Genomic DNA, 16,124 nt, shown 5'->3' with positions numbered 1-16,124 from the left:
ATATATATATATATAAGTTACATAGGATGGCACACACGAGAAGTTGAGCTATATAACAATTGTGTAATCTACTTAATCAAGTTAGAATGTAAACCCCGTCTCCTAAGCAGAAGGAATACCTTATACAAGGGAATGAGGAAAAAAAATATTTAAATGTGCACAATACTTAAAAAATAGGTTGTAAATAAATTTTGAAAACAAAAATGAGATAACCGCAATCAATTAAGATTATATCTGTCTATTTTTGTATTACTTGATTTTATTTAATAATTTAATTAAATGAATACCCATCTGTACATGAATCCTTTAAGAATAATCATCAAATAGAAGAAAAAAGAAAAAAAAAAATCATAAACAAAACTTTGTTCATGTAAGCAGACAAAAGAAAACAATATTTCCTCAGTCACAACAAACCTGGAAAGATGTTCTAGCATTAAATAAATTGGAAGGGAAAAAAGAATGAAAAGAAAACATTCAATCCATCAATCAAAAAGAATGATTTATAAGTTAAAAACTGCAAGCTGGTTTCAATCTGCTATCTCATAACTTTATGTTCATGTTCTAAAAAGTATACACACTGAGAATCAGTAAAATGTGTATGCCAGTAGAAATTTCACATTTTGTTTGTTCGCCGAAAATCACTTCATCATAGAATTCACAAATCATTTATACAAAAACTCCCTTCCAATTTTTGAGCATGTCATGAACCTGCAAACATTAAACCTTCAAATAATTAGCATATCAAAAGTTTCACAATATGATTATATACTACAAGCAACAAAGCAACATAATTAAAACATCGGTATGGAGCCTTTTCGTCTCTCTACTCTTTATTAGTTTTATCTAAGCCTTTGATATATAATAATAAATAAAGGTCAGGAAGTCAGGCAAATCATTTGGCTTTTCTTTTCCCTTGCCTGCCATTTATCCCTAGACCCCATAATATGTCTCTGTTTTCCTTCAATCACCACAGTTTTACTAACCACATTTTTCTCTTAACATGACCATAATTAGGGTTTTAACCATAAACAGTAAAATAACAAATATACCATGAGTCAGAAGTCAAATATAACAAAATTTAAGGGGTTCATATCCAAAGCTAAGAAATAGCGGGGTCTTAGTTGTAATTTCAAGGGCACAAAAGAAAATTTCAAGATAAAAAAGAATAAAAAATATTTTGGGAATTTATATGATTTATGACTTCAGTTATGAATAGCTAGATCAACTAACATATTCTAAGAGGGTAAGTCAGTCAGACATTCAGACAATTAGACCTATTTCAAGAGGTAGACAAGAAAATAAAAATTAAAAAAATAAAAACAAAAAGAGATCATTCCTTCATCCTTGAGAGAGACTATTGACGAGGATTATTCTTCTATTAATTAGTTTCCTTTTTTTTTTGGAAGAGATGCTCAGCCAACAGCTCTCTATGAAGTGCTATGGCGGGATGTGCATTCAATATATGAGCATGATGTGTCCTAGAACTGCATGTAATATGATTTCTAATTAACATGAGGGTCTAGGCAAAGGCAAGGTTATAATCATTTGACTGAATTAAAAATGAACTGCTAAATTTAATACCATTGAATAGAATTCCTGTCAAATTCTGAAAAGTTAATATCCACTAAATGCCAACTATTTGAATCTGCTAAAAATTTTCATATATGAAGAAAACAAATCATAAATGAAAGGAGTTTGTCCACAAGTCTAGAAGTGAACTGATAGAGTTCTATAGTGGATTACACCAAAAGGTTGGCAAAGTTGGCGAAAAATCAACTATTAGTATATATGGCCAATGATGCATGTTAATAACTAGTCAATCATACCTGGTTCCTGTAAAAGGCCAAGATCAGAATGTTGTAAATTCCACATGAAGAATGCCAAAGAAATCTGTTACAATTTTATCTTTGAAATCAAGTGGAAAAATTGAGGTTCATAATTTCTATTGAAAAACCATGTGATATTTACCATGAGGAAAACAAAATTTTGATTACTATAGAGTTTTCTAAATGACAATAAAGACAAAATTATTCATACCACACAAAAACAATCTTCAAACGCTCATGAGGTAAATCCATTAAAATTTATACCTGATTACAGGGCCATTTCTGCTTGTAAAGCTGCCAGTTCATCTTCCTCTGCTGTATTTTTCTGTGGAGCTGGACGAGGAGGTTGTCTACCAGCAGGAACATGCACAGGAGCAGCAGGAGCAGTCGTAGCAGGCTGCAAAAGCTGCTCCTCCAACTCAGCTCCCTCCAACTCTTCAAGTTCAGCCTCCAACTCATCCTGCCAATGCAAATAGCATTAATAATGATCAGCAAGAAAACCAGTAAGAGCAGCATACTAATTGATATGGATCTATACTTCATCGAAGTCAGCAGCTGCTCCGATAGGAGCAGATAGTGCTTCTTGAATCTGCTTCATATTCTCTGTTTGCTCATTGATTTCATCCATGGTCTTGTCCACATCATCAATGTTACTGGTGGGAAGAAAGAAAAAGGAAAAGAAAGAAGTATTAGTTTATTTCCATGGTACACAAGTAACACAGATATATCCAAATCGATGGGATGCAAAGTTGACTCAGTTTAAGAGGATTGAAGAAAAGAAAGAAACACTCACGTTGCTTTCTGCATTGCCTTCATGGCTGCAGCTCCGGTTCTCAATGCATCAACAGTCTCAGTAGTAGCTTTTGCACCCTCTAGCATTATCATCTGTAGAGGAAAAAGAACAGAACCAATAATGGTTTTAATGTGTTTAGCTAAATCCTTGTTGAAGGGTCTAAGAAAACCTTGGAGCAATGTTGGCATGCTTATTGTAGAGTACCTGATCATGAATCCGTAACTGGAAATTTCCAAGCTGCTCAACCTGTTGCTCATACAGTCTTTTCCTTTTTAAACATTGTATTGCAGCTACACAAAAACCAAACAAATATTTGGCAAGGTCATACAAATACAATGGTGCATAGCAAATTAGTTACAAGACAAACTAGGGTATCTTAAGAATCTCTGAGTCCTGGATAAAAGAATTTTTCAAGACACTTCCATATGACAGTGCAGGCGTCGAGACTATTCATTTATGATTTTCACTTGAAAGAAGCTGTCAAGTGTTCTTCCAAAATCCCAAGATAAACTGAAAGATGAATCCTTTAAAGTAAATTTAGGGCTTTATTTCCTCCACCAATTACTGATGAATGTAATTTAGAAGAAGAAACAACAGCAAAAGGCAGCTTCCTATTAACGAATTATTTTTGTCAAAATATCAACCAAATCTATCAAAAACTGGAAGAAAAAAATTCTACAGTTTCAACACAAATGAATTTAATAAATGAAGACATCTAAATTTTGTAAAGAATATTGTAGCACAATACACATCTCAATATTATTCCCCAAAATATCAATGTGCGAAAGTAGAGAAATCTTTAGCCAAATATGTTGGCAAGCCTTAAAAGCTCTCTATTGTTTAGTGTGTAGCTACATACTAAAGAATACAAAATTAAAGTCAAATATGGCAAGAGATATGAAAATATTACTCTTTTAAATTGTACAAGAGTAGCAACACATTCTGGTAATAAATATAAACAAGAAGGAAATTAACAAAACCTACAAGCTTTTTTTTTGTCCAAATGCATTATTCATGTGATTTCAATTTAAAATACAGAACAGATTATGGTGCATACAGATTAAGTGCATGTATAAGATGCTGCTTTTTAATTATAAAAATACCTCTTTTGTTCTTTGCTCGAGTAAATTCCTTGGCCTTCTCAATTTCACCAGCAACTTTCTTTAAAAGAACTTTCTCCTTTTTCTCTAGCATTTCAAGTGTCTAATAATTCAATAGAAATAGGTTAGGCAATAATAAATGTTATCAAAAAGGCGAAAATCATGCAACTAATCGATGTCCTCACAAAATGATGCGCAAGTACTACATGCCTGCAAAAGAGTAAAGTGTTCTCCAATATGGAAGCAGATCAACATTAACATTCTCATTAAAAGTGATTATATTTCTTTTCACATTTGTAAAAATCAAAGACACTTGGCTGACTTGCAAAAGTCAGATTTTTTTCCCCAAATCATCAGTCCTGACCTCATAAACACACCAGCTAATTAACCATGTTCATCACAATTACAAAGTGATGATGATACAAATACCCCAAATTCATTTACAACATCTTAGTTTTTTTCAAATAACTTTATATTGAATAAATAATATAAAATTTCATCCTCATAGATCATAGTTGATCAATAATTCATCCCAAACATAGAGTAATTTTCACAATAAACATCAGAATTAAGTACCCATCATGGTTTAAAAGATCAATTCATAAAAATCAAATAATACGACAATCAAAAGGAAAAAAAAAGGGATCAAAACACCTCATTGAGCTTGTCCAGAGTGACCAAAGCATTGGCCTGCTCCTTTGGGCTTTCCGAAAAGTCTCGTAAACATTTTCCCCAAAAATTCAACCTGGAAACCAAACGCATCGATCAAAGTAAACACAAAACCCTATAACTCACAGCTCGGGATTCATTCAGACCAACAGATTAACAAGTATAATTTAAAAAAAAATGGCGCAAATGAAGAATCGATCTGCCAATGAAAAACCATAAAATCAAACCTGAAAAACGATGAAGAGGGAATCAAAAGCGCTTCCAATTAGGGTTGGGAATCGGAGAATCAAGGGCGAGAGAGAGAGATCGAGAGAGACAAACGAGAGAAGCAAACCCGTGCGATGAACGAAGAGAAAGAGAGAGATTTTTTTATTTATTAATTTATATTAATAAAAGAATTAAAAAGAGAATTTTCATATCACACCCTGAAATTATGGAAATTAAAAATATTTCATATATAAAACCCTTATTGATAGTTTAATTATCTTAACATATCAGGCCTAAAACTAGTGAAACAAAAAATTATTTATTTTAAACTTTAAACCATTGAATTTTATTCCTTTAATTTTTCTGTTCACCAAAAATAAATTTCACTTTATTCTTTCTTTTAACTATATTTCTCTACTATATTAATATCTAATAAATAAGAGTATAACCAAAAGAAGGGATATAAGAGAGGCGGAGAGAAACAAAAGGGGGTAGATGTGCAAAATTTTAAAAAAAAAAAACATTATGTATCTTTAATTTTTTAAAATTTATTTACAAGTAATTATGTTTTTACAAAAGTGATAAGTGCCTGACAATAAAAGAAATATTAAGAGATAAACAAGTACAGTGCACCAATAGCTTAATGATCTGTAGAATCTATTAACTCGGTCAGACATCACATCAAACGAATAGAATTCTATCATGCATATAAAAAAATTTTTCAAAAGCCAAACAAAGATAATAAATTTTTATAAATAGTGAATAGACAGTACTACTACAGTGATCTATATAATATATGTATAGTCATAACAGTATTATTGACCCTAAAATTTAACAAGAATCTGTCTAATTATTATTCTCATAATATTTCACTGTATCAAGAAAAAAGTGGTTATTTAATTATATATTTTTGTCGGATGCACATGCAAACGTCCTTTAAAAAGAAAAATTATATAATTGTTATCTGAATAAAAAAATAATAATATTTAAAATTTATTCGTCTACATTCCTCAATCAGGGCCCATGAGTTTAGCAGGCCAAAACTTTTAGGCCCATCTATATCTCTCTAGTTTTAACGGGCCCAAAACTTTTAGGCCCATATAACTCTCTCTCTCTCTCTCTCTCTCTTTCTCTTTTCTCGCTCGATCTTGAGATCTCGAGCACACACGCAGTGATAATGGCGGAAGCGAGGGAAACCTAAGCGCAAGGATCTCCAGCGTTTCTTCTCTTTCGGATCATCGCCAAGAGATGCACAAGACGGCGCAGGCCTGGTTCTCTGGAGGCCCCAGCAGTGGCGGAGGAGGAGAGCCCGCCCCGTCGCTCCTCGCCGACTGGAACTCTTATGCAGCTTCCAGAGCTGTGGAGGACTCTAGTGGCGCGTTGAGTTTTGATATTGAGGCTGCCGTCCGCTCTGCCAATGATCGGGTTACGGATACGTTTAGCGTGTGAGCAATTGAAACTCTAGTTGCTTTTCAATTTTGAATGCAGTGGTTTTGTTGTTTTGCCATTCGAATTCTATGCTTATTGTGTAGATCGTTGAAGTCTCGAGGTTTTTGTTGTGTTTATTGTTTGTTTGTAGATGTACTTGATGCGCAATTCATTCAGTTAAGACTGATTTTTTTTAAAAAAAAAAAATGATTTTGTTTGTATGATTAAATGGATGTGTTGGAGATAAGAGGTTTGTGCCTTTTTTTTTAGATTTAGAGTGGTTTTGATGAAGTTTAATTATCACTTTTATACTTTATTTGAAAGTTTTTTGATGTGTTGTTGTTGCTGCATATTCAACATTGAGACTGGTTTCGGAGATTTATGAGATGTGGAGGTCTGTGCCTTTTGTTTTATTAGATAAAAAAAGCTATTTGTTAACTTACATACATGATCCCTCGGCAAACTATAAGATATCTGAGTTTTTTTACATAGTAATTTTCATTATTGTTCTGTTGGCTGTTGATCATTTCTTCTATACAGATTTAGTTTTGTATGGATAGGCATACATTGCTTATTAATTGCTGCATATTCATAGATTTAGTGTGGTTAGCATGAATTATAAATGTTATTGCTATCATTCATTTGACATTTTGGGATGTGTGCTTATTGCTGCATATTCAGAACTGAAGTCGGCTTCTGAGTGTTATGAGATGCAAAGATGCTCTATGCCTTTTGTTTAAGTAGACAACAAAGCCATGCATCAACATGTGCTCATGATTTTTCTTCACCTACCTGATCCTCTGAGTTCTTTCATTGTGATTTTCATTATTGTTTTGTCAGCTTTTGCTCATGTCTTGTATGCTGATTTAGTTTTCTATGGATAGATGCTCATCGGTTATTGAGATTTAGCATGGTTTGGATGAAGCTCGAATGTCATTGGTATCATTCATTTGAAGTTCGGATGCATTCTTATTGCTGCATATTCAAAATTGACATCTGTTTCTGAGTGTTCAGAAATGCGATGATGCTCTATGCTCTTGTTTCAGTGAACAATATATGTTTCATCTCAGTTCTTTCATAGTATTTTTATTATTGTTCTGTCATTTTGATCATATCTTGTGTAAAAGTTCAGTTTTTTTTTCTTTTGGGGCATGCATGCATTGCTTCCTGATTTCCTCCTGCACTTGCACCCTAATTTTCTATATGGAAATTACCAGGGTCTCTAAAGGTGTGAGGGATTTACCTGGAAGCTTTCATACTGCCACTAGTAGTGTTCCTTCTGGGAAATCTCTTTTGTATTTTGGGCTGCTTCTTGCCAGTGGAGTGTTCTTTGTCTTCATCGCATTCACCATGTTCCTTCCGGTCATGGTCCTGATGCCTCAGAAATTTGCAATCTGTTTTACCCTTGGATGTGCCTTTATTATTGGCTCATTCTTTGCTCTCAAAGGTCCGAGAAATCAGCTTGCGCACATGTCATCAAAAGAGGTATGTATTTCATAGATATGATTCTCTATTTATTATCATGCATCTACTATTTTAAAATGTGAGGATATGTCTTTCTTGAGATCTAGTTTGTTTTGCCCTGGAAAAGCCACTTCTTGTTAACAGTTGATGGAAGAATTTGCTTTGACTTTGAATTAGAGGGGAATTCTACCATCGTGAATCAGTGAAATATGGCTATATATATATATATATATATATATATATACGTATGTATATGAGAAATTAATAGGAGGCAGAAGAAATTTGTGCTCATGTTTGCATAGGAGAGAGAGTCACTAATTTTAATCTATGGTGGAGATGGTTAATGCTCGTCAAGTGCATAATTTATTTGTTTGAGAATGATCTGTTATATTCTTGTATAAAATCAGTTCTGGGAGCATACCTTTATGATTTAATAGAGATGGCCTCTTTCTCTTTGTGAAGCTTTCAGCATGTAAAGTCTATTTATAATTTGATTGTCATTGGCCTGAACACTGTCTCTCTTATGTCCCTTATTTAATGTTGTTTTCTTCAGGAGAGATGCAGATATGTGAGTTGATTTAGTTAATTTACCCTCCATAGAGGAACTTAAAGTCCACTTTTAGCCATTGGTTTTTGTCTGAAAGAGTTTAAAAACGTGTGTTCCACTGCCTATTGGGACCGTTTCCCATGCAAATTAATGTTCTGTATTTTTTTCATTGTGATTATTTGAGACCTAAATGGTATCAAATTGGTTTGTATGTCAATAAATTTAGGGAAGCTATATTTATGAGAGGGTAATACATAGCCCTATAATATAATGTGATTAATCTTTTTTACTTGTTCACATCATTTAATTTTAGACATTAATTTCATCATTACCTGGAGGTGGAGACACCTGAGCTTATGTTATAAAAGTCAGTAAGTGCTTTATTAAGGAATGAACTTCAAATCCTTTAGGTAAATGATATTCTTCACATCACATTATCTGCATTTATTGTGGTAATGAATGTTTTTAGATTTTTTACCTGATCTTGAACTTTTTTCTTTTAATGCCCAATCTGCTCAATGCTGGCAGACCTTATCTTTCATAGTCTATCTAAAGCATCTTATTTGATTAATGTCATGCATAGTTTTGAGTGCTGACCGTGATCATTTGATTTATTTGTATTGTCTAAATGATGGTGCAGAGACTTCCTTTCACATTGGGATTTATTGGCACTATGGTGGGTACTATATATGTGTCAATGGTGCTTCACAGTTACATTCTCTCTGTTTTCTTCTCTGTGCTTCAGGTATTGTATGAACTTTTCCTTATATAATTTTTAGCAGTACCAATTGTGTAATTTGGTTCTCTCATTATGATTAATTTTGTTGCCTCAGTTACTGGAATACCCATGCCTTTTTATTCGGTTGCTTTCACCTTATGCCATCATTATAAATCAAGGATCCACAAATATCATGCTTAGATGAAATGAGTTTACCAATATTTTTTTCGTGTAATTTGAAATCACTCAATTGTTTCGCCAGGTTCTCGCTCTCGCTTATTATGCTATATCCTACTTTCCCGGAGGTTCAGCCGGACTGAAATTTCTCTCTTCAACTCTCACATCTTCGATATTGAAATGCTTTGGCCGATGAATCCACTGTATATTACTGATATAACTTTCATCAGTTCTTGGTAAGTTCTGGACCCATTTTTTTGCTGCTCAACTTTTAATTGTATCAAACCCTAAGCCCTTAGATATAACCAACAACAACTACCTCTTTTTTTATTATCTTTAAAATGAATATTTTCATCTACTGCCATTTCTGGTATAAGACAATAGAAAACTTTCCAGTTATTCTGTTCTGTTGTCCTACATATTGTTTTTTTTTTTTCTTTTTTTTTCTGTGGATTATATTTGTGTGCTCAATGGCAGGCTTGGTCTAGGGTTTGTGTTGTGGAACTTGGGAAAATGGATGAAAATAAGGATGGCAACGGATAGGGTATGGGTAGGGTATGCTTTAAAACCCTTATCCGTCACCGTAACCCCTCTCTCATAGCTCATACCTTTACACGTGCCAGCGAGCGAAAAAATAATACCCTTTACCCTACTCAGCAGTCTGGAGTATATCCAGTAGACTGCCCACTACCCGTTGTTCAAATTATTGAATTAAATTTAAATAATAATAAAAAAATAAATTAATTATACGTTTATATTACTGATCTTTAAACACATCCATAAATTCAAAATTCGAGGTTTGATATATATTTGTTTATCTTAAATTATATAATCACATAAAAATAGCGTTTATTTAGGGACTCGATGAGTAACTCTACCTTTTGTTTTGTTCATATTTAACCATCTTGGTTTTTGTTTAAAAATTTTTTTCATATATCTACTATTTATATTTTATATAACTTTCAAATTTTATAAATATCTAGTAATATTTTGAATATAAAAAGCATTATAAGTAATTCTATAAGTTATATCCAATTGATTTTTTTATTAAGTATCTTATTTTTTTCATGATGTTCTTATAATTTTTTTATATTTATTTATTTTTAATTTAATTATGATTCTTAATATATATCTAAAAATTTAATTTTGATAATATTATCAAATATAAATATAGAAATTAAATAAAAATTTAAAATAATATATTAAGAGAAAAATTTGAAGTATTATTTTTCAAATTAATCACTATGAAAAATAGATATTGAGTAAATTGTGAGTAAATGTTTAATTTTATAAAAAAATTATATATATATATATATATATATATATATATATATATATATATATATATATATATATATATATATATGAGAGGAGTAAGGGATGTAGGATGGGGTTTTACCCTGCACCTCCTCAGATCAGGAGTAAGGGCAGTACAGGTGGGAGTGAGGGCATACCCTCACCCCGACCTGCACGACTCAAAAACTAATCAGGGTACAGATCCCGCACTCACGACCCTGATCAAAGAGGGTGAGTGCGGGTGATACTTACATCGAGTGTAGATCAAATTCACCATCTCTAGATGAAAAGCAAAATTTTTTTTAAAAAAAAAGTGGGAAAATCTGTCTTCTTTTGTTTGGTTGGATGAGAAAATTTTTGATTTCCTGACAAATTAAAGAAAACAAATTATGTGAATATTCTTTTTATTTTTCTTCTTGTCCATCACTTTTTATTTGGCTATCTTTTTCTGAAGGGTTTTTTTAAACAAGATTTTTCTAGAAAAAAAAATTATTGGAAAATGCAGCTTATTGATGATCTAAAATTGATTTAAAGTTAAAACCAGTGATGCTTATTAAACTAAACCCTGTTTAATTTTGTTTTTATTTTTTTTTATCTTTTTTTTTTTCAAATCTCATAATTTCTTTTCAATCATTATTTAAGCTCCTTTATCACAAATGCATTATGAATTGACTCTTTACCCAATGCTTATAATTCAGTGACATGAAAATAAATATTGACCATTTAAAAGTGCGAATTAATTAATTAAGAAAAACTCCAAAAAAATAATAAATAATTAGGAAAAAAAATAGTACAAGAGATTGAAGTGATTAATAATTGTGGAGGACTCACAGGGAAAGCTTGTGTGAATAAGGTATCCAAAGTGCATCATTTCCACTCAATTCCCTTAACTTATTCTCATCCTCTCATCTCTTATAATAAAAAGGATAAGTCCACGTCATCGCCACGTGGCACAAGGATCTCCACCTATTTCCCCTATCCAAGATCGATAACCCACACCTCCTTTAGTTTACTGCCACGTGTCAGATCCAACGGGGTATATTCCTTGCATGGCCTTTATATATATTCCCTTTTCTTTTGCACTTTTTTTTTAGCTCATCCTCTTCAAAAGAAATTTTTTTATCTTTTTTTTTCCTTATAAAATAATATGTCTGCCTTCATTGGAAAGTATGCAGGTATATTTTATAATTATTATTATATATTATAAAAGTTTAATGATGACTCTTATTTTATTTTTTCCATAATTGATTGTTAGAATATTTCTTGGTGTTCAGATATTTGTGGATTATTTATATCCAATGATAATAATATCAACTTAAAAATAATTCTTTCACATTTTTAAAATTACATATATATTATTTTTATATCCAAATTATCTTTCTCTTATATAATTAACGGTTGAAATATTTTTAAATATATATCATGAGAAATATTTTTGTGGTTCCTCTTGCACCATTTATAGATAAGGGTTTATATCTACGTGTGGTTTGCATGCATGCATGCATGCACGCAAAAATATACACTAAAATCATCTACTTCATCAATTCACTAGCAAATAGCCAATAAAATTCTACGATTTTTTTTGTTTTTAAAAAATATATAATAAGTCATAAATTTTTAATTTTGTTATTTTAAGAGAGAAATAAAATACCAATTCTTATATTATCCAGAGGAGCTGATAAAAACAGCGAAATACATAGCAACACCAGGAAAAGGCATCCTCGCCGCAGACGAAAGCACAGGCACAATTGGCAAACGTTTAGCAAGCATCAATGTCGAAAACATCGAATCAAACCGGCAAGCTCTCCGGCAACTACTCTTCACCACACCGGAAGCCTTAACCTATCTCTCCGGAGTAATCCTCTTTGAAGAAACACTCTACCAAAAGACGACCGACGGCAAGCCCTTCGTCGATGTACTACTCGAAAACAATGTAATTCCAGGTATCAAAGTTGATAAAGGAGTTGTCGAGCTCGCCGGAACCAATGGCGAGACGACGACTCAAGGGTTCGATTCTCTCGGCTCTCGATGTCAGCAATACTATAAAGCCGGTGCTCGATTCGCAAAATGGAGAGCTGTTTTAAAGATCGGTGTTATCGAACCTTCGGCTTTAGCAATCGAAGAGAATGCGAGAGGGCTTGCGAGATATGCGATGATTTGTCAGGAGAATGGACTTGTGCCAATTGTGGAGCCGGAGGTGCTCACTGATGGAAATCATGATGTGAAGAAATGCGCCGCCGTGACTGAGGTGGTTCTTGCGGCGGTTTACAAGGCTTTGAATGATCATCATGTGCTCTTGGAAGGGACTTTGCTTAAGCCTAATATGGTCACTCCTGGCTCAGACAGCCCTAAGGTATATGCTACTTTTTATTTTTTATTTTTTTTTAAATTATATTAATTATCTGCTAAATTAATTTAGGGTGAAATACGTCACTACTTATAGTAATATATTACTATAAAGCAGATAGAAAACTACTAAGGCTATGACCTCGACAGTGAATGACCAGCCAAAAAATCAAAGTTTTATGTTTAGAAGTATTTTTGTACTCTATACTGATATATTTTCGTGAACAATAGATTCTCAATGTAACTAGTGTATTTCTGAACATATATATTTTTTTTTAACTTTGTTGTTTTTATAAAAAAAAATTAATCAGTATTGTTGTATATACAAAAATATATACTCGAGTCAACCATTGAGATAAATTTAAACGCAGATGACATCAAAACGTAAGTTTGAGGTCGTGGGCTCAAATCTCTCCCCACAGTGATCTGCTCCCCTCGTGACTGCTCATACAATCGCTCATTCGTGATTCCTATACTATTCTCATACTGTATATATATTATACATCTAGGTTCCAGTACTGTTTAGTACGGTTTATATTCATAAAAAAATGGCGCTTATCGTCTATTATTCAAATATATATATATATATACGCGAAATTACTTAATTACTTATGTTATCATATAGTCTATTTTTATTTTGTGTAACTATATAATATAATATAATATAATATTTTATTTTATTTTAGATCAAAATTATTATTTTCTAAATATATATATACATATATATATAATGAATGATTGTGTATATTATTTTAACTGTTATGTATAATAGTTGGATTGTTATGCAATAATTTGAATGTTATATGTATCTGTTCATTAGCATGATTATATTATTAGCCCTGAAGATTTATGTACGTCAAATAATATAAGCCAGTGTTTTACATTACTTAATTTATGTCAAAACCTAAATTTTAAAAAAATAAAAATAAAATAAGAAATTCCTAAATAATAATGGTATATATTATTTTAACTACTATATATATATGATAGTTGAACCCGTTCTGTAACCATTTGATAGTTACGTATGATAGTGCAACTACAATGTTTAATATATAGTTCACATCATAAGAAAATGAGGGTTTTGTATTTTTAAAAAATATTTTTTTTATTAACAAAATATAAAAAGTATTTCCTATACTTATCTTTACATATATATAATTAGTTTGATCCTCTCTAATTTTATGAGTCATTTTATATGTGAAGATGACTTTTTATATGATCACTAACTAGACATTTATTTATTTTTTTAAATAAAATATATTTTTTTTTTTATTTTTACATCATATTATTTTAATCATCCTTTTATGTTAATGTATAATTTCACCCACCATACCTGTTTTTTCTCTTAAAGTCGACTTAATTAAATACAGTGAAATAAGTATAGTTGATGTGTTACTCATTATAGTATATGTTCCAAAAATATATTAAAATATAATAATTTTTCAATGATATTTTTACTCTTTTCATTAAATTACTCATTTGATCAGAACAAATGTTAAAAATTCAATGATAAATTACATGAACTTTATCAATTGTATTTCACCTAAGTTTTCTCCGTATTATATTAACTCTAAAAATAATTTTTTTATACCGCAAACTAAATTAAACAGGTAGCCGCAGAAGTGATAGCAGAGTACACGGTGACCGCACTAAGACGAACAGTCCCGCCTGCCGTCCCCGGCATCGTATTCCTCTCCGGCGGGCAAAGTGAAGAAGAAGCAACAAAGAACCTAAACGCAATGAACAAGTTAGAAGTACTCAAACCATGGACTCTTTCATTTTCTTTCGGTAGAGCTTTACAACAAAGCACAATCAAAAAATGGTGCGGTAAGACAGAAAATGTGCCGGCGGCACAACAAGCTTTTCTTGATCGATGTAAAGCAAACTCTGCGGCAACTCTCGGCAAATACATCGGCGGCGAAGGCGGAGATGCGGCGGCTTTCGGAGAGCTTGCATGTCAAGGGATACAAGTATTAGTTAGAAAGTTTCGGTGAAACTATATGTCTATCTTAACATGCATTTTGCATTCAACTCTTGTGATAATTATTATTAACTCTTGTTCCTCTCATCTTTAATTTCTATATATATATATATATATATATGTTTCTCTCTAGATTTTTTTAACCAGAATGATGTCGCAAAATATTAGCTTACTGTTTCATAAATAATTTTTAATCACATGTTGATTAATTAATCGTCAATCATGTTTTTAATCACATGTTAATTAGAAACTGGGGGTCAAATAATACAGGAGACCTCGTACCAACTTTGTCAAACGTGTATAAAGTTGTTGATTATCCATTGGCTATGGCGGGGTCTATTTTGGCCAGCTCAATGAAGGAGTTTCAATTCCCATGCAAAGGCTTGTTAATTAGTAGTCTGCGTGTCAGCCAGACAGAGCTTCACGAGGATGGGAAGTTAAAGGGCATGAAAATTGCCACGTGAGGATGATAGCGTGGGCCAACATGCTAATGGGCTGGGCTTGGATGCCTCTTTAAATGCTGGTTTGGGCAAAGTTGTAACAGCCGATCATGATGCTCATTGGAAGACAAATTTGGGATTAGTGAGGGAAGCTGATATCCCAACTTATCAATTTTATCAAGATCTTTTATTTCTATATGAGAAGAAGGCTCGACTAGACGACCCTAGTTCCACTATAAGACGGAGTCTTGAGTTTTTAGGGTCTCATGTTGAGGCAACAAATACCAGGCAAGTGGATTCTTGCGAAAGGCCCTCGCAAAACACGAGCTAGTTCAGGGCATTTTGTTTACTCCCAGGCTCAGGGTGATGTTGAGCCATTTTGTTTCAATCCATATCTAATGGATATTTTGTATCTCCATTTATCTTAATGAATGTGGTTTATCCATATTTTCAAAAAATAAAAATAAAAATAAACAAGGAAATATATATTACTATCAAACATAAGCTCCCTAAACATACATATATTCTCTCTAAAAAAAATAATATAAAATAATAATAATAATAATAATAATAATAAAAAAAATAAATGTAGGAAATTAAAAACTTATTTAATACACTAATTATATATCGGGGGAAATAAAAGCTTAATTTAATAATGATAACTGGTAACCGTTAACAACAAATTAAAATAAACATTTTAATTTTCATAGTCCCTAGCTAGTTTCTTGCAATCCAAATGAATTTGCTAGTTAATTAAATTTTGACCTCTTATAATCGAAGTACCCATTAAATTCTATTTTTGGGAAATATTATATATACTTCTCAAACTCAAATGGATCAAGGATATATTTTAATTTTGCAATATCTTTGTAATCCATTCTCTTGTAAACTTTCACCTCCTATTTATTATTATTTATTAATGATATTTGGATAAATTTTAAAAAAAATTGAATAAATAATGCAAAATGCATTAGAAAAACAAAACCATTACAAATACAAGTGGTTAGTTGACCCTACATCCATAGAAGGTCAAAAAGTATGATACAGTTCTATAAAATGACAACTCAAATGGGTCATATGTTCATGTACACTTTGACAAATCTGAAAATGTTAGGAATCTTTAATTTGATCT

The 16,124-nt window shown here is 31.9% G+C and overlaps 3 protein-coding genes across 3 annotated transcripts; 2 read left to right on the top strand and 1 right to left on the bottom strand.

The window, feature by feature from the left end:
• Positions 1–522: 522 nt before the first annotated feature.
• LOC120279642 (vacuolar protein sorting-associated protein 32 homolog 2-like) lies at positions 523–4,446 on the bottom strand. The gene is given in 8 exon segments (XM_039286565.1): positions 523–708; positions 2,091–2,286; positions 2,365–2,479; positions 2,620–2,711; positions 2,824–2,909; positions 3,723–3,822; positions 4,374–4,421; positions 4,423–4,446. Coding segments are annotated over 7 exon segments (657 nt in total). The 3' UTR covers positions 523–708; positions 2,091–2,094.
• Positions 4,447–5,718: 1,272 nt separating this feature from the next.
• Positions 5,719–9,264, top strand: LOC120278717 (protein transport protein SFT2-like). The gene is made up of 4 exons (XM_039285443.1): positions 5,719–6,040; positions 7,241–7,508; positions 8,675–8,779; positions 9,015–9,264. The coding sequence occupies exons 1-4, from the start codon at positions 5,844–5,846 to the stop codon at positions 9,123–9,125; spliced, it is 681 nt and encodes a 226-aa protein (XP_039141377.1). The 5' UTR covers positions 5,719–5,843; the 3' UTR covers positions 9,126–9,264.
• A 2,058-nt stretch (positions 9,265–11,322) lies between these two features.
• Positions 11,323–14,639, top strand: LOC120278879 (fructose-bisphosphate aldolase 5, cytosolic-like). Its single transcript, XM_039285628.1, is given in 4 exon segments — positions 11,323–11,400; positions 11,896–12,578; positions 14,182–14,510; positions 14,512–14,639. Coding segments are annotated over 4 exon segments (1,077 nt in total). The 5' UTR covers positions 11,323–11,372; the 3' UTR covers positions 14,549–14,639.
• Positions 14,640–16,124: the final 1,485 nt, after the last annotated feature.

Source organism: Dioscorea cayenensis, chromosome 16 (genome assembly GCF_009730915.1).
Source record: "Dioscorea cayenensis subsp. rotundata cultivar TDr96_F1 chromosome 16, TDr96_F1_v2_PseudoChromosome.rev07_lg8_w22 25.fasta, whole genome shotgun sequence".
Lineage (NCBI taxonomy): Eukaryota > Viridiplantae > Streptophyta > Magnoliopsida > Dioscoreales > Dioscoreaceae > Dioscorea > Dioscorea cayenensis.
The sequence above is the reverse complement of the archived record's forward strand: the minus strand, read 5'-3'. Positions and strand labels throughout refer to the sequence as shown.